The sequence below is a fragment of the Paramisgurnus dabryanus genome, chromosome 22, assembly GCF_030506205.2.
Source record: "Paramisgurnus dabryanus chromosome 22, PD_genome_1.1, whole genome shotgun sequence".
Lineage (NCBI taxonomy): Eukaryota > Metazoa > Chordata > Actinopteri > Cypriniformes > Cobitidae > Paramisgurnus > Paramisgurnus dabryanus.
Genome location: NC_133358.1, coordinates 10,566,164 through 10,588,578, shown reverse-complemented (window position 1 = coordinate 10,588,578; position 22,415 = coordinate 10,566,164). Strand labels below are relative to the sequence as shown.

The 22,415-nt window shown below is 36.2% G+C and overlaps 1 protein-coding gene across 1 annotated transcript; it reads right to left on the bottom strand.

Annotated features, from left to right (window-relative positions):
* Window positions 1-538: 538 nt before the first annotated feature.
* On the bottom strand, window positions 539-21,798 carry dipk1c (divergent protein kinase domain 1C). The gene is made up of 4 exons (XM_065294748.2): window positions 21,008-21,798; window positions 7,496-8,230; window positions 4,590-4,754; window positions 539-1,085 (listed from the first exon to the last, which is right to left on the bottom strand). Exons 1-4 carry the CDS (start codon window positions 21,218-21,220, stop codon window positions 825-827), a joined length of 1,374 nt encoding a protein of 457 aa, XP_065150820.1. The 5' UTR covers window positions 21,221-21,798; the 3' UTR covers window positions 539-824.
* Between the last annotated feature and the right edge of the window lie 617 nt (window positions 21,799-22,415).

Below are 22,415 nucleotides of genomic sequence, written 5' to 3'. Positions count from 1 at the left end.
AAACATCCAATTATGTGACTTTAGGAACAATACTGTTGATTCCAAATATATGTCTGTATTGCCGCCAGTAAGTTACTTCTCAGATCAAAAGCAGATCTTTGTCGTTGCCATGGAGACACACAATGTGATGACCTCTGCAACCCAATCGTGAAAACGTTTGCTGTCCAACTGCGACAGAACAACATAAATCAGTAAAGTTGCTGTTGGGTAATATGTTTCTGGAGCTCTGGTCGTACTCTTTCTGCCCTAATCACGCAATATCTCATCCTACCCTTTGGGTAAAGGTTCTGTTTAGTCTTTTCTACCCGACCCTCTCCTAAAAGACAGCTGGAGGCAGATTGGAACCTGATCCCCTGTGAAGATGAAAACATTGAAGTTATATCCAAACAAACCAACAGAGTTTTTCTCTTCTGGCAATAGGAACCAAATGTAAGTTGAATCTTTGAGCCTTCTCTTAGATTCATGGCAAACTGTGAACAGAATATAATGCAGCGTGACGCAGCGTTTGGTTCCTGCTGGTAAGAACTGAAAGGTAGGATCGTGACTAAACCATGATTTATTGAAATGCTTATACAAATATACAGTTAAACAATTTCTCTCCAGCAAATAAAACTGATATTATTATTATCTGAGATGATCTTTAGTATCCTTGAGAGCAGTAAGAGGTATTTCTACACTCTTAATATAAGTGACATACTTCTCTACAGCCGATGTTAAAAATTAGTTTTAAAAGCTGTAGGAATGTAGTCCAGACTTTAGACAATCCAGTCATCAGAAAAGATCTCCAGCATTGCACATCTTGTACAGCTATCCAAAACGTCCCCTCAAAAGTTAAGTGAGGTGTGGACACGTCTCATCTTGTGTTCCCGGCCTTCACCTCGGCTTTCCGTATCCTCCTCGATGAGCTCCGTGAGGAGGCCCTGCAGCTGCTGTCTCACCGCCCGCCTTCGGCCCGCATCCTCCCCGCCGTCCGTTTCGGCGCATTCTTGCACGGCTCGCTGCAGCTCTACCTGTAGGGGGAGCCCTGCTTTTGCGCCAAGAAGCGTGGGAGAAAACCAAGACCTGAAGATCTTCTCACAGATCACCTGCAGAAAGAAAGAGCCATGACAGGTATTGACTCTTGACGGAAAAGCGTTTGGTATACGGATGACGGAAACGGCCATTAGCGCCATCCTGCTTTTATTTCATCATCTCCGGAGCAATCATCGGCCACATTCGCTTTGCGTGCCATTTGAAAGGGACTCGAGCGCGAAATGTGATGGTCTCCTTGACCCAATGGCCTAAACTATACAAAGCCCTTATTGTTCTGAATGGCAGGCCATACAATGGGAAGGTAGAGGTCACCAAGGGTTGTGTTAAGTGATCGGGGATGGAAAGACGGACTCTGTCTCAGCCACCTGTAGCACGGAGCTGGACTTGGTTTCATGGAGCTAGTTTGTCTGTTAGCTTCATCTTCTTAAAGGGAGTGGGCACTGACAACAGGTGTTGACTACGAAATACGCAGATGAAACAGATGAAAGCGTTTGCGTGACTAGGACAAAGCATGGGATTCGAAATGTATTTAATTGCTGAATCAATTAAACATGCATTTGTTGTAGGTGCCATTCAGATAAAATAAATTATGTATTATTGTAGTTTGTTGTTTTGTTATGTATTATTGCAGACATCATGTGAAGCATTAACGTAAACTAGGACAGGGTTTGCTTAATTGGACATCAGTTTGTGTTTTTACTCTTGCCATGGCCAACGTTATCTTGTTTATGGTATTTTTGGCGCTATGCTCCATTTTATGTTTACCTCGTCCATTTGCTAAAATTGAAATTTACTTAATTTTTACAGTATAGCTTAGAGAGAATGGTTAGCCCTTTGATGCAATACCTGCTTGTTGGATTTTTTAGGTTCGGTCGTCCCTGTTAGCCCTCATTGTGTTTGGAACCAGTAATGATGGCACTATCTGATTCCCATCAGCGATACTATGATCTATTAACATTCCCTGCATTTTTCCTGCCAGTGTTTACCACTGAAGAATAGTCGTCTCCTCCGGGCTGTTTTACCGGTATTCCTTTGTGACTTTTCCAAAACAAAGTAATTTTCTGTTCTTTTGCAGAGTAAACCAGCACCTTTACCACATAGATAATTACTAACCACATGGCTATAAAATACTGCAATAGTAACACAGTCTCACCCCATGGCGTCAATATTAGTGTTGTTTTTGGCGGCCTGTTTTAATTTTAGTTTTAGTCTAGGCTTTGTGTCAAGCTGACATTTTAGTTTTTATTAGTTTTAGTCAGTTCATACTCTTTTTAGTCTAGTCAAGTTTTAGTCGACTAAAAGTCTGGGCATTTTAGTCTTATTTTAGTCAGAATTATCCTTGACTATTTTTGTCTAGTTTTAGTCGACGAAAACTGGTGACATTTTTAGTCTAGTTTTAGTCAATGAAAATTGTATTTTAGTCTCTTTTTAGTAATGCAATTCTATTTAACCCAGTCAATATAGTATAAGTACCTAGCAGTAGTATAGACAAAACCAAAATTTTCATAGATTTAAGAATATATCCATTTCAGACATGGAAGATGCTCTGATTGGAATTTACTTGATTTGAAGATATATATATATATATATATATATATATATATATATATATATATATATATATATATTACTTAATTTTATTTAACCTTGACTGTAGGTAAAGAGTCTACATTAAAGTCTACATAATCAAAACAGAGTAGTTTAAGCAGAAACACACACACAGGGCCACTGCTGGTCAGATGGGTGCCATAAGCTGACTTTTACGGTGGTGCCACCTTTAGTTAAAAAACAACAACAAAATCACAACTATAGTAGGCTATGTGTGAGAATAGCACTTTATTAAAATGTTATAGCACTTTATTAAAATGCTATTGTTATCATTTATAATTGTATTTTGACAGCAACACAAACTACACTTATACAAATATGCAATATAGTATATCTGTATTTGTTTTGCAAATAGCACTATAATGTGACAAAGCTAATTTTACGTGTCAGTATAAATCCAAGCAATTTTGGAGAATTACTAAATATCTTTCTTGTAAGTAAATTAAAAGCCAGCTTTGAGAAACATAAGATGTCTATTAACAAAAGCAAAAGTTTGTATGTATGGTTATGTTCTTAATAATACAGCTGTTTGATTGATTTAACACTCAAGCATTTAGTTAAGCAAGTTTAGTTAATTCAAATAATAAATAAGGACACAGACCCTTGTTGTTAGCACATAAGTTATAAAACAACGTCTTTAGCATATATATATTTACCATGCTTCAAAACACAACGCAGCACATGTCATTTAAACAATTGAAGATGCAAACTGGTACATTGTTATATTATTTAAATCACACAGATGAGTTCGCGGTGCCAGCAGTCAACGCTATACATATTAACAGGCTTGTGAACTCACCTGAAAACGATGCAGGGGTTTCCTTTTGGACTTTTAGTTTCCATTTGAAGACAATGCAGCGGTGTACTCGCGGGTGCAGCTGTCCATCAAAAGTGACGTGTCGCGTGTTACTGCGCAAACGGATTGCGTATGATATCAAAGCATCGCGAGAACAGACTGCTCTGCATGCTTTCTAATCGCTCTCGCGGTACGTTTACGTATTTTTGCGGATCGATTTGCAGAGCGCCATTTAACACATATGATAATTTGCAGTCAGGTGGCGGGGTGCCAGGAGATGGCTAGACGAAATAACGTTATAACATTTCGTCTCGTCTCGTTTTGGTCAACGAAAATGAAGACACATTTTAGCATAGTTTTTATTTAGTAAACCACTTTTAGTCTCGTTTTTATTCGTCAACAATATTGTATTATACATTTTATTATAGTTTTTGTCACATGACCAGCATTTACGTTGAGTCTCGTCTCTTTTTCGTCACGTGATAAAGGTTCGTTGACGAGGATATTTCGTCATACATTTCGTTGACGAAAGCAACACTAGTCAATATTTGACGACACTTGACCATGCGTCAATATGTTGACGCGGAGGGTATACCTTTCGCGTCATTTTTTGACGAACTGGGGACTTCAATACTATTATGTCCGTTGCATTCTCTTTCCTATTTTCTTACCATTTTCGCGTCGGTTTAGGGTTAGATTACGCAAAATTAAACAGTGTACGCAAAATTAAACAGTTGTCACCTGGCGTTGGGGTTAGAGTTAGGTACGCGAAATTAAACAGTTGTCACCTGGCGTTGGGGTTAGAGTTAGATACGCGAAATTAAACAGTTGTCACCTGGCGTTGGGGTTAGAGTTAGGTTTGGGTAGGGATGTCATTATGTAAATCTAACCCTAAACCGACGCGAAAATGGTAAGAAAATAGGAAAGAGAATGCAACGAACATAATAGTATTGAAGTCCCCAGTTCGTCAAAAATGACGCGAAAGGTATACCCTCCGCGTCAACATATTGACGCATGGTCAAGTGTCGTCAAATATTGATGCCATGGGGTGAGACTGGGTTGGCAATATACATGAATTGCTTCAAACTATTTTATAATTGTTAAATAATTGTTGTTTTGTATATGAGAGGACTGTAATAAGAGGTTCACCCACCTGTAGGTTGCTGTTTTTGCGTTTAGACCCACATCTGTTTTTACTCTTGTCACACTTTGAAACGCAGTCGAAGAAGTTGCAGTCATTGTCACTGGTGCAGTTCTGCTCAAGTATGTCTTGCATTTTAGGCTCGAAAAAAGCCATGTCCACATCTATTGCCACCACCTAAACCACAAATCACAAAATGCATTCATATAAAAATGTATACGTGTGCATTTTTATTAATGTATGTGACCCTGATTTTGAGATTAGGAGGATAGTTGGATTTCCCATTGATTTTAATCTCTGACATGATCTTACTCAGTCAATATTTAAGATATCAAGGTTATATCATCACAGAATCTTTACATTATGTAGGATGATCTTATGGAAAATCTTTGGATTTTACAGATTGGGTCACATATAAACGGTGGCCAATAAGTGCAAAACAAAACACAAATTCAAAAAAATTTTAATACACAAAGGCAAATCTAGAAACAAAATGGAAGGTCAAAAAATACAACAATAAATCCAACGACAAACAACAAGTCCGAAAACAAATTAAGTTTGAAAACACAATGACTAATCACTTAACCGGAAAAGGTATATACACTGTATTCATTGTGCAAACAGAATAGTTACTTCTGATTGGACGACAGCTTTGTCAATCAAGAAATTTTGTAACACAGTGTACACATAAATACAGTATGTATTGGCCTTACTGTGGGTTCAAATTTGGCATCATTCTGCAGTTCATGTAGAAAAAAATCCACAAGTTTTGTTGTTGTATTTGTTGTCATTGTTTTTTGACTTGGTATTTTGTTTTAAAATTTTAGTTTGTTTTGTTGCTTTGATTTAGGATTTGTTGTTTTGTTTTGCACCTCTCACAATTTTTGTATATATAAATATATATATATACAAACAGATTTTTTATACACATACATACGTAAGGAATTATTGACGACGAGCCGTTGAATTATTAGAAAAATAATTCACACCCGAGGTGGTGATGCCGTCTCGGTGTGCATTATTTTTCAATAATTCAACGGCCTGTGGTAAATTATTCTGCTTATACTATGGTTACCACACCTTAAGACATTGATCACATGATATATTTAAAGGGATTCATCCGCTATTGTGAGTAGGGCTATTTCTTCCGCGACAGAGAGAGAGAAAGAAAGAGAGAGAGAGCAAGCAAGCGCGAGATTGTGTGAATGAAGCTACCTCTGTGCATCTCCAAACAGCGTTGTTATTGCATTGGAAAATCATCATCATCAAATCAAGTCATGTTGTTTTTGTTAGTCTGTTATTACAGTTAACTATGCGAAGTGAACTGTTACACGGGCAAGAGAGCTGCCTGGAACTATGTTTGCTGTGCATTTCCCAGAAAATAATTGCACACCTCAGAACGTTCATCAGTCAGATTCAAGCATTCAACGGACCCGTAGTATAAATACATATAATAATATGTTATATGTATTTATACGGGTCCGTTGAATTATATTATATATATACTATATGTTATGATTCTTCCAAAGAATGTCTGAAAGCATGCTTTTCACAGTTTTCCATAAAGAATGTTTCAAAAGTCATAACATTTCTTTGTTTAAATTTCTTTGTAATAAGTTTGATTTTAAAACTCAGATTTTTTAAGTTAACATAGACTTTTAATTTCCTGTGTATATGTTTGTTACACCATACTGTATAACCTCTATAAACTCCTAGTAAAGCCTCTCTTTAAACTAATAAGAACCACCAAAGATTTGGCAAAGCTCTGAGCTCTTAATTTTATTAGAATATTACTGAAAATTGTGCACTAAATTAACATTTATCAAACTAAATGCCCCTGCAGAACATTTCTGCAAAAAATGCTTTAAATATTACCATGCATTGTATTGCAAAATGGCGTGCTGAACATCTCAAGTTGCGGAGATAGATGGGTATCAAACACAAGCATGATACGATGCATAAATAGCAGCTGCTCGATGGCAGATGTTTATAGTAAAAAAAAACATTGCAGAGTTAAACCCGCACATTGTTAAAAAAATATGCAGCAGAAGTTAAAACAACTTGGTTTTGCAAATCAATTCAACCTACTATTTTAAGCTTTGGCTTATAAAATCAAGTTGAAATTGTTTAACGTATTTTTTTAAGTTAAAGTAACATAAAAATATATTTGATTTGACAAAAATGCTGAATGAGCCGTTTTATAGCTTTACTGAAACATGACAGACTACATGACATCTCCCGTCTCTAAATACTGCTCTAATTTTTAAACAAAAGTTAAGAATATAATTGAAGAGATAAAATGCAAAACCCTCTAAGTGCGTCTGACATGTTTTCTTGTGAATGAGCATTTTTGATCAGACTCTTTATGTCTGATTTAAAGCGAAAGTATTTGATGAACTTATAAGCATTGGGTTAATTTCATTATCTCATTTTCGATGGAGGTGACGTTTAGCGGCATTTGCATCTAAACTCCTTAATTCTTATAATATAATAATAATTATAATATTTGTCCTGTGTTTGATGCAATCAATGTTAATTTTGAGGACATATAAACTGTTATATACTGTATTCATGATAATTAGTTAGAATTTGGGCACTTGATTAATGCAATCTGTTTTACTTTAATGCTTTGTTTTAAATGTAATAATTAATTGTCTTAATACCGTACAATAATTATTGTAGAAAATGTCGGTAAAGTGACAATTTACCAAACGGTGAGAAAATAATTATAAGCTTATGATTATAATCTACTAATATTGACCAGTCTAATATTATTTGCATCCTTGGGGTTGTTTAAATACAAGTTTTATTTTAAATATAAAAAAAATATCAACTCTAATGAAAGCAACCTTAGTTTAGTTTAACAATGACAGCCACACTGTAATAAATGCTCCTCTTTTAAATTTGTGTTAACTCACAGTCAGGTCCTTCCTGATAGCAAAGTTTTCCGGCTTGATGTCGCAGAGATGTAAGCGGTGGGTAAAATCGTTTTCAAAATGCTCCACCATCTCCAGAAAGCTTAGTGCTACCCGGGGCACCATATCTCTTGCTGTTAACATCCTCTCCCCTCCGCTCCAGGGGCTCGGTGAAGGGCTGAGTGACAACTCCTCCAAAGAGAAGATGTGTTGGTCCCACGCGTGTCCCGCAGCCAAAAACTCCACTGCATAAAAGTGACCGCAAGACCCCAAGATCTTAGCCACATGGTGGGTTAAATCTTGCAGTACTCTAAGAAAAATATACTCCTCTTGTTGAAGAAGAGCCCAGAGCGAGGCCAGCTCAGCTCGTGAGTAAGTCCGCTCTTTCTCCTTTAGCCTCTGGCCCCACAGCCGGGGCAGAGTCATGTTCGTTTCTGTCTCCAGGCCCAGAGAGTTCTTGATCTCCAGGGTGGCATAAAAGACGACATCCAGAGGTGAGAGCTCTTCTTCGACTCCCGTTCCCCCCGCCGCATCCTGGTACTCTAGCAGAGCTAAAGCCTCATAGGAGGAGAAGTTTTCCAGCTTAGACTTGAGAACGACAGGCACGCCGCGCCAGTTGGCGGACATGACCTTTTTGCCGTTCTCATAATAAAGGCACCGTTTGTATTCCACATGTCCGGCCACACAGAGGTCTTCGCAAAGATCGCCAGTCAACACACCCTGCTGATAATCGTCACACTGAAACAAAGATGCATAACAGGACATCAGCTTGCTATTGCACACATCACTGACAGCAAGCAATTTTGCATTTTAAAATAATAGCCAAACACAGCTGAGACTTACGTAAATTTTTTTGGACAAAGGTTTGCCTTGTAAATATCAGGGATGCCTCAAATTCTGTGGCATGCTATTACTCTTAAACTACAATTAAAGTTATGATTTATACTTGGAAGATCAAAAAACATTTTGTTTTTAAGGATACATGAGCCGTTTGTTTGTGCCATCAGCAATTAACCAAACATTCTTTCTTCAAAATAACAACCACCAAGAGTACCCAATGTACCGAGGGCCTTGCCAAACACATAGCAATGCCCTGGCAAACACTGGCATATAGTATTGCGCCATTGCAATTGGATTTTCATTTTCTAAATAAAACATAGTTTCATTGTTTTAATGACAAAGTTACGGTGGCCCAATATGCACAACACAGCGGAATTTAAAAGCAAACTAAAATTCTCAACAAAATTAAGGCACAACACAACGAAATAAAGCCACAACACAACGAAATTAAGCCACAGCAACACGAAATAAAGCCACAACACAACGAAATAAAGCCAAAACACAATGAATCAAAGCCACAACACAATTAAATAAAGCCACAACACAACGGAAATGGACTTTTTCCACATCATTGTGTGCATGGGCGTCATGCACCAATTTTATTTTTGAAGGGGGAACAGTGCGTACAACTCACAGAAATTTGTGCATACACAGACATCAAACAAAATATAGAGCTTTCTTTGCTTTTTGTCGTTTCCATGGCATCTTAGATTTCTAACAATCTGAACACCGCTGCTTTCATACAAAAACCTCCAAAATAAAAGTGTTGACTAACTTTCATATCAAATACTATTTAATCGGAATAATGACATATTGGTATCTTATTTACATCTGAAACGGCATGTTTTATTTATTTAAGTTTTATTAAATTACTTCTTTAATTGTGTCATTAATGCATTTTGCAAAGCAACTGCATCATCCTATAAAATTAATGTAATTTTAAATCCATTTAGAAGTATATAAACAACGAATATGACATAAGCTATAGCCACGTGATTGATTTTAATGTTCAATAATGATTTGTAGATAAAATTATTAGAGGAATGCATTATTGCATCAAATTTTACCTCATATGTGAGCATGTGTGATCCCACGACCCCGTGAACTCTGGCGAACTTTGGCGTTGTACCAAGAAGATGAATCTAGAAATCTACTAATATAACGTCAAGACGGTCACATTTTAAACCATACATTTTCTACACAGAGGAGGTTAAATGCACATTACCGTACTGGGGTTTGGAAATGTTGTGAGCGTTTCTTACACGTTTTAATTCCTCAGATAGCAAAGTGCAGCAGCAACATTGTGCATATTAGACAGATTAAAAGACAAATAACAGATTAATGGACGCTTCTTTGATTTTGAGGTTGCATGCAAAATCCATTTGACTAAAAAAAAAAACCAGGGGGGCACGTGCCCCCTCAGTTTGAATGGGCATGACGCCTCTGATTGTGAGTTAAGCTTTTAACACATTGTGTAATTTTAACACATTATGGGCCCTATTATAACGATCTGAAACGCAAGTGCGAAGCGCAACGCGCAAGTGAGTTTGTGGGCGGATCTTGGGCGCTGTTGCTATTTTCCCGGCGTGAGAAATAACTCTTGCGCCGGGCGCAAATCAATAAGGGGTTGGTCTGAAGTAGGTTCATTATTCATAGGTGTGGTTTGGGCGTAACGTCAAATAAACCAATCAGAACGCTATCCAACATTCCCTTTAAACGCAAGGGCTCAAGTTCCATGGCGGGTTGCTATTATTATGACGGATTTACCAGGCGCACGCCAGGAGCGGTTCACAGCCGAGGAGACCAACGTTCTTGTAAGAGCAGTCAAAGACAGAGAAGTTGTTTTGTATGGGGATAGGAGAAATCCGCCCAAATCAGCGTAGGTTAAACAGGCGTGAGAGGAAATAGACACAATTGTCTCATCAGCTGGCATATCGTTGCGCCAAGCGCTACAATGATGTCAGGAGACGGGGGAATCCCAAGCTTGCCAGCATAAATCGGGCACGCCGTGTAACGGGAGGTGGATCTGCCTCAGGACCTGACGGCAGCAGAGGACATCGCTGCGTCCACCCTCACCGCTGAAAGGGTTTGGGGGCTTTAAAATCGGACCCAAGAAATGCAAGCAGTCCAACCCCAAAGTGCTCTTACAAATCAAGTTCATATACATTAAGGTTTCTTATGAAAACATTTTAATTATTATTTACATAAAATAAACGTAATACAGCCACACAACAAACTTATTATTATTAACTTATGAAAATATTTTAATCGTTATTTGCATGAGAATTTTTTAACGCAGCCACACAATAAATAAAAACTATCACCACAATGCTCACCACTATGATTCCCCTTATCTCGTGTATTAATATTTTTTTTGTGTAACAATTTATGATTTGCAAAAATAACTGTTGCATCTGTGTAGATTAGATTCATCATTTACAAAAACATATAAAAAATATATATAAATATGTAAATATATATATATAAATATATAAATATATATACACCATACAATTTTACATATCCCTAAAACGTATACCATACCATTAAAAAAAACGTATACCATACAATTTTTTTTGTTTAATGGTATGGTATACGTTTTAGGGATATGTAAAATTGTATGGTGTATATATATTTATATGTTTATATTTATATATATTTACATATTTATATATTTTTTGTATATGTTTTTGTAAATGATGAATTTTGGTGTATTTGTGTTATGTGAGTGTGGTGTAATCACATGACACATTGACTATATATAAATAGGCAACTGTGTTAACTTCCGGGTAGTCTGAGGAAGGGTTGTAGAGACCCGAAACGTCACTCCTAATAAATTTATGAAAGGGAGCTTTTTGGTGTGCGGTTCCTTCTCTTTTGTTACTTATTCATTGATTTGATCCTGCACCCGCATTTAACTTGGATGTGCGTGATTCTATCGTTTTACCTTATGTGAATTTTATCACAGCACTCCGCTATTGACTCCCGTTTAACCATTTAAACATTGAAGGACTATGCTATTTATTTGAGACTATACTATGGAAAAAGATCAAACTAAGACCTTTCTTTCTTGGAGAAAGAAAAATATGTCATGGGATAGAAAGTAAAATGTGCTGTACAGGGACAAAGAAAATGTCAAAGTGCCCCCTTGTGGTCCGGAGCATTTCCGTTGTATTGTGGCGTTTTCTGTTGTGTTGTGGCTTTATTATGTTGTGGCTTTATTTCGTTGTGTTGTGGCTTTATTTTGTTGTGTTGTGGCTTCATTTCGCTGTGTTGTGGCTTTATTATGTTGTGTTGTGGCTTTATTTCACTGTGTTGTGGCTTTATTACATTGTGTTGTGGCTTTATTATGTTGTGTTGTGGCTTTATTTCACTGTGTTGTGGCTTTATTACATTGTGTTGTGGCTTTATTTTGTTGTGTTGTGGCTTCATTTCACTGTGTTGTGGCTTTATTTTGTTGTGTTCTGGCTTTATTACATAGTGTTGTGGCTTTATTTCACTGTGTTGTGGCTTCATTTCGCTGTGTTGTGGCTTTATTACATAGTGTTGTGGCTTCATTTCGCTGTGTTGTGGCTTTATTTTGTTGTGTTGTGGCTTTATTTCGTTGTGTTGTGGCTTTATTACATAGTGTTGTGGCTTCATTTCGCTGTGTTGTGGCTTTATTTTGTTGTGTTGTGGCTTCATTTCGCTGTGTTGTGGCTTTATAACATAGTGTTGTGGCTTCATTTCGCTGTGTTGTGGCTTTTTTTTTTGTGTTGTGGCTTTATTTCATTGTGTTGTAGCTTTATAACATAGTGTTGTGGCTTCATGTCGCTGTGTTGTGGCTTTATTTTGTTGTGTTGTGGCTTCATTTCGCTGTGTTGTGGCTTTATTACATAGTGTTGTGGCTTTATTTTGTTGTGTTGTGGCTTTATTTCGTTGTGTTGTGGCTTTATTTCATTGTTTTGTGGCCTATTTTCGTTGTGTTGTGAACTTACATTTGCTTTTTAAAGTGGTACGGTGTAGTAGCTAAGAATTATAAATGGTTTGGTCACAATGTTTACTTTTATCAAGAAATATAAAAAAACGATTTTGAAAAGGATAAATGCGAGAAAAACACTTTCTTATTATCCTATTTGCACAGATTTCCCACATGTCAACGTGGCTCCTTTCCAACGTTTAAAGCTATTAAATCTAATGCGTAATGTATTTAATTAATGCAATCTTAATGCCATCACACTTATTGGATATGTGCCTATTATGAGATGTACAGTATGGCTCCAAAGCCACCTGTCAGCATATTTTATTGCATTCACACATTTAATCTCCCAAAATAATCGAATGATCATTTTATGCATTATGTTAAAACAGTTCTGCTATTTATCTTCTTATAACTTCTGCCATTAAAAATGAGCTTATTGTGGAGTTGTCAGTTTTGGAGCCCAGGGGGTTTAGGGTGATGAAGGTTCCTGAGAGATTGCACTGCCACCTTCCAAAGTAAACAGCTGTCATGTGGGCCCGGTCTGGGGATGGTTTGGATAGTTAATGGTCCTAGCGATATGTTTTCCCTGTCATGATCTATTCAGAATGGATTAACGGCTGGCATTCTGTATCCCATTACATAAAAATGTGTCCTCTGTGTTTCAACAGATAAGCCATGACTTCTTGTATTCATTATTTATAAAACCAAAAATAACTTTGATGTATTCTTAACCTCAAACATTCATGCTTATTACGCTTACTTGGCTGAACATGGCAATGCAAGCCTTTTTTTACATTTTCTAAAGAAAATATGGCTTACGCTTGATGTTGGAAAAATTAGCTTTGTGGGTATTTTGTATAGCTGTTTACTTTATGAAGTCAAAAGTTTGAGTTATTATCTGCAAAAATCTGACTTTTTAAGGAAAAGTAATAGCGTATCTCTCCTGAACAAACCAGACTATTAGAGATATCATTCATACGTTATGGTTAGATGCTTTATATGAAGAGTATATTGCTTATACTATATCAGTACTTTAATATGGTACTTTAATATCCATTACGTATTGGTCTATTTTGGCCACACGTAAGAAAAAAGATATTTCTGTCAGCATGTAGCTTACAAACATGAAATACGGCGCACTTTTCTCTGATCTGTGCCCTACCCGTCAGCAAGGGTCTTTGGTGCCTCCATGCATTCCGTTTCAAATCTCACATTTATCTAGAGATCTATAGTGAACACACAAACACAGGCACTGTACGCCCATTCATCTTAAATATGTCCAGACCTTGCGGTGGGAAAGTTTACATGCACACGGGAGCTAAAAACAACTGTTGCCCCATCTGATGCAAAGCTGGAAAAAATGTGGGGACTTAAAACTGAAAAAACCTAAAAAACATTGGCTTTGACCAGATGCCCCGGAGTGACTACAAGATGCCTTTTTGGCCCACACTAACACAGTGAGAGGCCCATGAGAGGGTCTTGTACTGTAAGTTCAGTCTATGTTTAGTCCCAATGTCCAGCTGATAACAAACTCTGAGATTTCCACTGCCGTATTTAGGGAAGTAATGTTCAAGGTACCAGCTTGTAGGTAATTCATTTTGAGGTTGAGGGATTTTGATAAACCTCTTACCCTAAGTTGGGCTGGCATTTAAGTCACATTTTAGCTGTCTAAATCGATACACTGTTTTGCGTTGCCATCTGTGGTAGTCCGTATCGGCATTCTAAGAATGTCCGCATATGCTGGCCTGCGTCAGTCCATCACTTTCGCCAACAAAACTCACTAAAACAAGCCAGAAAGTTCAAAGGCAATTGTTTTTCATATGGATTCTTGTATGCTTTGGATAACCGTACAATCGAAAAAAAATATGGGAAATTTTCAACCCAGCGTTGGGTCAACAAGGAACGAACCCAATCTATTGGGGTGCAATTTAACCTATGCTAGGTTGTTTTAACCCATTGTTGGGTCAAATATAAACATTTTCTTTTGACTCTTTTTGACTCAACGCTGGATTGAAAATAACCTCAAAACAAGTGAGTGGTCTGCAAATGAATGGATCTTCTCATTTTATAGCCACTTTTGCACATAATTTTATCCAACTGATCCCAAGTTAATTTTTAATGGCTGGAATAATTTATGTTTCCTTCAGATGTACATGGGTGTAGTAACAAAGTAACCACAGGTGTGCTTAAATTATGTATAATATTATCCTGCTATATGGTTTGAAATCAAAAAGAAAATGTCTAAATACCGTTGATCACATTAGATCTAAATGTACTATGTGTTGTTTTATATTAAATAATGCAAAACCTAAAAAATTATGCTTTAAAATGCGATGCAATGACATTCACACAATGTAATGTTTAAAGGAATAGTTCAGCTTAAAATGAAAATTAATTTACTCACCCTGAAACCATCCGAGATACATATGTCCATTTTTCAAACTTGATCTCATGAGAATACGTGTGTATTTTTACGTTTCAGTGTGGTTGTACAATACATACATTTACTTACGTTTAAAACACACTGAAACATATAATATCTACGTTTTGACAGGACTAATACGTAAATTATTTACGTATTTACAGCTTTACAAACGTACAAATTTGTACGTAAGTTATTCCTATTCATAAATTTAAAATCGCGGGCATTGGCGTTTCTTACTCATATTAATGGCATGTTTTCAGTCATATTTTCTGATTTATTTAAGAATTTCACAATATTGAAATTTTTGTAACTTTAAAATGAATAACATTTCTGTATTTATTTAACTATTTTTTATATTAAGTTTGTTTGCCATGACACACAAAAACACGTTTTCTCCTATGCTGTCTTCTATGCAATACGTTATTATTACTATTAAGAAATAATTACACCAAAATACAACATAAATTCACAGAAGATGTTACTTTTATTCATTTGCTGTAATCCACATCTTTAAAATTCATACGATTGCGAGGAACAGATCCAAATTCAGCCCTTTATCCAGCGATCTTGATCCGAGTTCTCATAAGCAACCGTAAAGTCAGATCACGCGTTCGTTATAGACGGTTTCAGCAGTAACAACATAAACAATGGCTGTCGTGGTCCGCACGTAACTTCCGGTAAATTCTGCTAAGAATAAATAACAACAAAGTTCCTTAAAACGTAGTTTATTTATATAACAAGCAAAAAAAAACAACACATAGATTACCTAGGAAACCAAAACATTTGTTATTTTCGACAAGGCATTCGTTCAAGAGATCAGTTTAGCAACTAGTCAGACCTTTAAAAAAACGAAACCGGAAGTAAAGTTCGGATCCAGGTGCGTCCGATGAAACCAAATATCGCGCCTCAAGAAGCTTTACGACACATTGCTTTACGGCAGTGATATCAAAAGCTTATTGGCTCTTTGCGTGCCACATGACATATTTGCGCCATTTCCGTTTCCGTACGTTTGAAATGTAAAAAAATCCGCTGTGACAGAGGGAAGCCGGATCAACGTTTTCTTGGATTAATAACTTTAATACTTCTCTTTACTTCATATAGTAGGACTGTGGTGGCTTAAAATATGTTTTGAATGCTATACTATTGTTACTAAAATGTTCCTAAATATATCTGTCTGTTACATTGCATAACATAAAAAGAATACATTATGTATCTAAACATTTTGTATAAAAAGGGTTTGGGTTTAGGGTAAGGTTTGGGGTAGGGTTTAGGTGGTAACATATCGCTACAATGGTTAAAAGGAAATTATAAAGCAATCTTTATGTAATGAAAGATACGTAATGTGTTTTAGCTGTAAAAAAACGTTTAAAAGTTACGTTTAAATACTACGTATTAACAGTCCAGGCTGATTTTTCAGACAAACAATTTTTAGAAAATGTCCTAGCTCTTTCAACATTGTATACAATAATTTTACACAGAAATGTTAGATCAGTGTAATGGTATTAGCTATGATTCAAACTAGTTTACTTGTTATCGTTTCGCTTGTTATCAGAAATAAAGGGACTCTGTTGTTATTGATTCTTTGTCTACCAGAAGTTAAGTTTGGTCAACAAAAGCCGATTATTTATGTGTTGTCGCTAAAACCATCTATAGCATAATTTTTAAACAGGTGTGCGTGCGTATGCGCATTTCAAATGATTGCAACAGATGATCTTGAAAATATTGTTATCATTGTCATCATATACATTACAGTAATTCTGTAACAGTTGGTTTTGTGTAGTATTAATAATTAATGCTTTTCAGGAGCATGAAATCTTCTACACATCAATGATATTTACAAAAAAAAATCATCAAGTAAGTGGGCCACGTCCACCTACCACATGGAAGATGTGTAGACCATCTGCGCTTAACCTTCACATTAGACTATAAACACAAAACCAAACTGTGTCAAGTGCCTGCAGCAGATCGCCATTATAAACAGCAGTCGAGCATTTGATGAACCCGTGCCAAGAATCCGATCACATATAGGTCTTGTCGAACAGGTGACAGATGGCACAGCTGATTAAAGAAAGGTCTCATAGTTCAGACAGTAATCGCCCAAAGGTTCTCAGACACATGCTGGGAGAAACCGTAAACAGTTTATCGTGTTAATCTGCACAACTCTTATTTGTTTATTGCAGCGTTGAACCCCTTACGAAAGCTAACTGTTTGGCAGACTATCAGAATGTTTTACAACTCATCAACCGAGAAGCTGGATTTAATGTTTGGGAATTTGAACGATGGAAAACTTCCACGAACGCGCACGAGTGTGCAATAAAATCCTGCAGTGAATTGTAGGCCCAGCAGATGTAAATGTAGATATTTGAGAAAAAGCCTACTAGCCTATTTGACATCTAAATATCACTTTTTTTTATTGTGCATACTCTTCAAAAATTCCTTGTTGAACTTAAATTTTTAAGTTTTATTCAATTTGAAATTACAATTAGTTTCCACTTTCTTGACTAGTGAGGAGTTGCTTTAAATTATAAAAAATAAAGCTAATTTAACCTAATTTTTTTACAATTTATAGCAAAGTCAAGAAAGTTGAAATTAATTGTAAATTCAAGTTGATTAAACTTAAAATGTTAAGTGCATTTTTTTAAAGTGTCATAACAGGAAAAGGCTGTAAATATTTTAATTTAATTCACTTGATGCTTTTTCAAACAAACATCTGACGTGACTATATGAGAACCAAGCTTCTGAATTTCGCTGGTAATGCAAACTTAGATGTGCATAATGAACGAATCAAAATTTGAAAACGTGAATTTCTACATCTGCATTTCATTCCTTGAAAATTACAAGATGCCATAGAGTTGATGCAAAAGGAGCTTTGTGGCATGTCATTGTGGATTTATACAAAAAACATTCAGCGGAGACGGAAGAAGAGGCGGAAGATTGTTTAAACAATCATACTTCATAAATCTTTCTGGATGTCATATTGATCGAAATAAGCAGTGTAGATTATATTATTTTAATGAGAGTCGTTTATCATTTGCTTTAAAAGTCTAACCACATGTTGCGTGTGCTGAGCTACGATGTTCAGTTTCCTTTCCACTGTTTAGAGAACTGACATAATATGAAATACACAAAACGACCTTAGGTGGCTATCAGTGAAAAGAGTTATATTTATGTATTTGGCAGATGCTTTATCCAGATCGACTTAGAATACATTACACGGTATATACTGTATGTGACCTCATAAGCAACACGGGTATATTTGTAGCCATATCTAACAATACATTGTATGGGTCATTCTTTATGCCAAAAATCATTAAAGTAAAGATCATGTTCTATGAAGATATTTAGTAAATTTCCTACCGTAAATATATCAAAAATGTATTTATCATTAGTAATATATGTTGCTTAGGACTTAATTTGGAAAACTTTAAAGGCGATATATTGATATTTTGCACCATCAGATTCCAGATTTTCAAATTGTTGTATCTTGGCCAAATATTGTCTTATCCTAACAAACCATAAATCAGTGGAAAGCTTATTTATTCTGTAAGATAAGTTATAAATCCCATTAAAATGTACCCTTATGACTCCAGGGTCACATATTTATTTTATCAGCATGTGTGTTCCCACAGTTTAAACCCATGATCTTTTGTGCTGTTAATGTAATGCTCTACTGAGCTATACAGAAGCACTGTGGGTTTATTGTTTACTTGTTTTCTGTTCAACTGTCGAACCCGGTTTCCAAAATATTCATCATGTTCCTTGGAATTTGAATTCACTCCAGTACAACCCAACAAAGGCAGCATCCTTCAATGACAAATATCTTACAATGTAGTTTGTATCTCCACCCAGTCATCAGTTGTAGGATTCTGGCACACAGCAGCATTCCAATAGCTTGCAGCTGTTTGAAGTCAGTCACATGCTGATCCATTATTTATGATTTTTACATTTTACACACTAGGATCAGAAATAGCCTTCCATTGCAGTATATCACAAATATTGCATCAGTGTTTTTTCAAATACATGATCTATAAATTCTTAAAATATCTATGGACTATTTGGCATTAACCTCCTAAGACCTGGTGTGTCCACATACGCGGACATCAAATTTTTTGTTGTTTGCAGCATAATACTTCATTCTGTGTAACTGGAACCTGTTGACAATGCTTCATGTTCAAAGAAAAATATTTGGTTATTATATCTATTGGTTCTTTCTAAGTAGCTGGAAGAAATCTGAAAAAAGACAAACCAAAGCTCGGGTCTTAGGAGGTTAAATATTGTAAGCTGAATAATCTTAACAATCCATAATAAAAATGTTTAGTTTTAATAATGTAATAGCTTATATGTGACCCTTGACCACTACACTAGTCAATTGAAATTGAGATTTATATATATCATCTAAAGGCTTTCCATTGATGGTTTGTAAGGATAGGACAATATTCGGCCGAGATACAACTATTTGAAAATCTGAGGGTGCAAAAGAAAAAAACTAAATAGACAATAGTTTTGATATAGCTTTTTTATGGTAGGAAACATTTTTTTTATATATTTTTATGGTATTAAATTTAGTAAAAATAAAAACATTTTATATATATATATATATATAATATATATATATATATATATATATATATATATATATATATATATATATATGTATATATATATATATATATATATATATGTATATATATATATATATATATATATATATGAAATATTTTTTATATTTTTAATAGGAAATTAAAAACATTTTTTTTAAAAAATGAAAAAAGAAATTATATATAGTGCATACTAGTACTTCAAAGGTACATATTGGCAGTTCAAATATATCAACCTAGTCTCACAGAGTTGCGTATAAATAGCACGAAGTGTAAAAATCGTGCTATACATACGCCAAATTCCACTTTGGCGCGAATATGATATGCCAGTCCTTCCCATTCACTTAAACGGCACATCTTTTTTGTCGTTTCATTGATTGGTTTCTCATTTATTTGCTATTTTTTAACATTTTTTAACATTTTTGCTTTGGTTTAGGGTTAGAACAACTTTTTGTTATATAAAAATGACATCCTAACCCAAACCCCAATTCTAACCCCAACTCAAGCGACCATGGCTTAAATATAGACCAAAACATTGGGAAATTGTATATTAAATAACCTCCTTACGCAAATCTGAAATCTAACCCTAAACCCATGCGAAAATGGTTTAAAAAACAGAAAAAATTTGAGAAACCAATAAATAAAATGTATGTATATATATATGTGTATATATATATATATATATATATATATATATATATATATATATATATATATATATATATATATATATATATATATATATATATATATATATATATATATTATTAGCATGTCATTTATAGTTATTAAAAGTTTTTGTTTTATTACTTTTAATTACTTTTTCATAGTTTTTATGTTTCAATAGATTTACTCCAACTCTAACATTTGGTTGTTATATTTGCTTTTAATCCACTCACAACAACACACTTAGTTTCAGTAATGACAATTTGCTTGCATAAAGTTTCCCACTAATTGACCGTTTTTTATAGGACGATGCCATCCGGCCCCATTTAATGACCACCAGAAGCGATTTTGCTGTTCATGGTGTTGCAACAAATAAAATGTTCCTTCAGCACTCACTTGACATCTTTTAACCAGTAGCTCAAAAGAGCTTTAGGTTCCCCAGAGGAACAATGCTTAATCCTTTAATGGAGGTCGTAAGCGTTGCTACCCATAATGCATTTTTGACTGATTAATCCTACAGTATGAAATGCTCGCTTTTATTTGTTAGAAAGTTTGTCAGGATGCCCTAAGGAAGGATTTCACTTTCCAAAATGTAGATGCCAAAAATTATCCTCACAGCAGTGCCATAGGATAAAAAAATGTTGTTCCCTAAAGAACCTTTTTCTCTTTTCCGCAGTGGAAAACTTGCAGATTTTAAAGATTCTTTAAATAACCATACAGCTTGAGAAATATTAAGGAACTTTTATTTTTAAATCGGCAACTGACTTTCTGACAGATATGTTTAATTATTTGCATTTTTTAAAATCTAGCTGATCGATACGGTAAAAGGCTTTAAAAGTTAAGAATTTAATGTTAATGTTCTGCTGTTTTAATCCACCACCAACATGCACACAATCTATACAAATCCAGATTTTATTTGTTGCATCTCATATTTCCTTAAGTTAGATAAGACTGACAAGGTAATATAATAGTCTATTTATTACGAGAACAAGCACTTCTAAATCAAACAAATTTCATAGCCTTACCACCCTCTGAAGAATCTGTTTGCTCTTGTCGTCAGTGCAAAAGTCCGAGAACATGTTTCTGTGAACGAACACCAAGCCGTTGAGGAAAAGCCAGGAGACTAGCCAGACCAGAACGACAAGCAGCACGCTCCTACGACACACCTTCACCCCCAGCCACCTGAAGAAGCAGCCCCTGCGGGCCGACCCCAGGGCCCTGCGCAGGGACCCCCGCATCTGTCAGGACCCTTTTCCTCAGGAGTCCTCCGTCCCGTCCACACAAGTATCTGTGAGTCTTCCTCACCGTTCCTTCCCCGGACATCTGTGGTGGTCTTGGAGATGTTGTGGAGGATATCTGCCCTGTCGCTCTTCTCTGGTGTCTTCAGTTATCCTCCTGGTTTCTTCTCCAGAGACTCGCATGACCGGTCTGTTGCCGTACTGGCTCCTGTTATCCGGAGCGGTGTGCTGATCTCTCTCGCCCAGCTTCCTGCATTTGTTTTGGGAATGAACGAGTCAGTGTGAGGAATTCAGAGTCTGGGCCAGATTGCTGGAGTCAATTTCAATCTCATTTTAGCAGTCCCACAAGTTGTCCTTCAGTTACCTTCTTCTTCTCAATGAAGTCTTGAATTCAATCTTGCATCTACTCCCCTTGTCTTTCTCTCTGCCTCTGGCTCTCAATTCCCCTCTAAAGCTCTCCCTCTCTCCCTATACAACACTCCACCTTTTTCCCGTTCGCCTCCCGCCCCCTTCTCGAGCGCTTGCCTCCTCTGGGTCGCCTTCTTCTCTGTTTCCAAGGCAGCGAGGCCTTTCCTGCCGGCACACAGACCTCTTCTGGGCTGTGGCTGCAGTGTTCTGTGAGCTCTGCCAAATCTGTCTCCTGTGCCAACCGTTTCAGACACAGGGTTCAGATCACTCCGCTTAAAACCCCGTTTGCATTTTAAACGCAACAAATGCAAGCTGCTCTTTGGACCAGTATTACTGGTTATTTAATAAGGAACGGGTTGTGCCAGAGTGACAATACGCAATAATTTGATTTCTTGGATCAGGAGGAAGTTGAGGGCTGAGTTTGCAAGTTGTGGTTGTAACTGCAGCAGTGGGAATCTCAGCGGATGCCTTTCTGTCGATTGTTACAGCCGCAGGTGCACAGAATCCTTAATCAGTACCTTTGTAAAAGAAAAAGCTTTGCCGCTGCAAGAATAATTTATGAGTTTTGCTTCGAAACCCACTACATGTTGGAGGAGGGGGTCTTGGGTTGCTTTAATTGCCAATTAGACTTATTTGCTCTATGATATTTCAGATACTCTTGAGATGTCCTCTGCTTTCATACGATATAAAATGCTGAATTAACAAATTTGTTTTAATAGTTATCTGTTTTAAACCTATGGCAATCTTTACAGGGGCTTTCACGAGGCTGCTGTGAATCACAATTGTT

Coding starts and splice junctions, on each gene's coding strand:
- dipk1c (XM_065294748.2), bottom strand. CDS start 21,220: ATGCGGGGGTCCCTGCGCAGGGCCCTGGGGTCGGCCCGCAGGGGCTGC. Junction 8,231..21,007: donor AACAGATTCTTCAGAGGGTG/GTAAGGCTATGA, acceptor TCTTTGTTTCAG/TGTGACGATTATCAGCAGGG. Junction 1,086..4,589: donor GCAAAAACAGCAACCTACAG/GTGGGTGAACCT, acceptor TTCTTTCTGCAG/GTGATCTGTGAGAAGATCTT.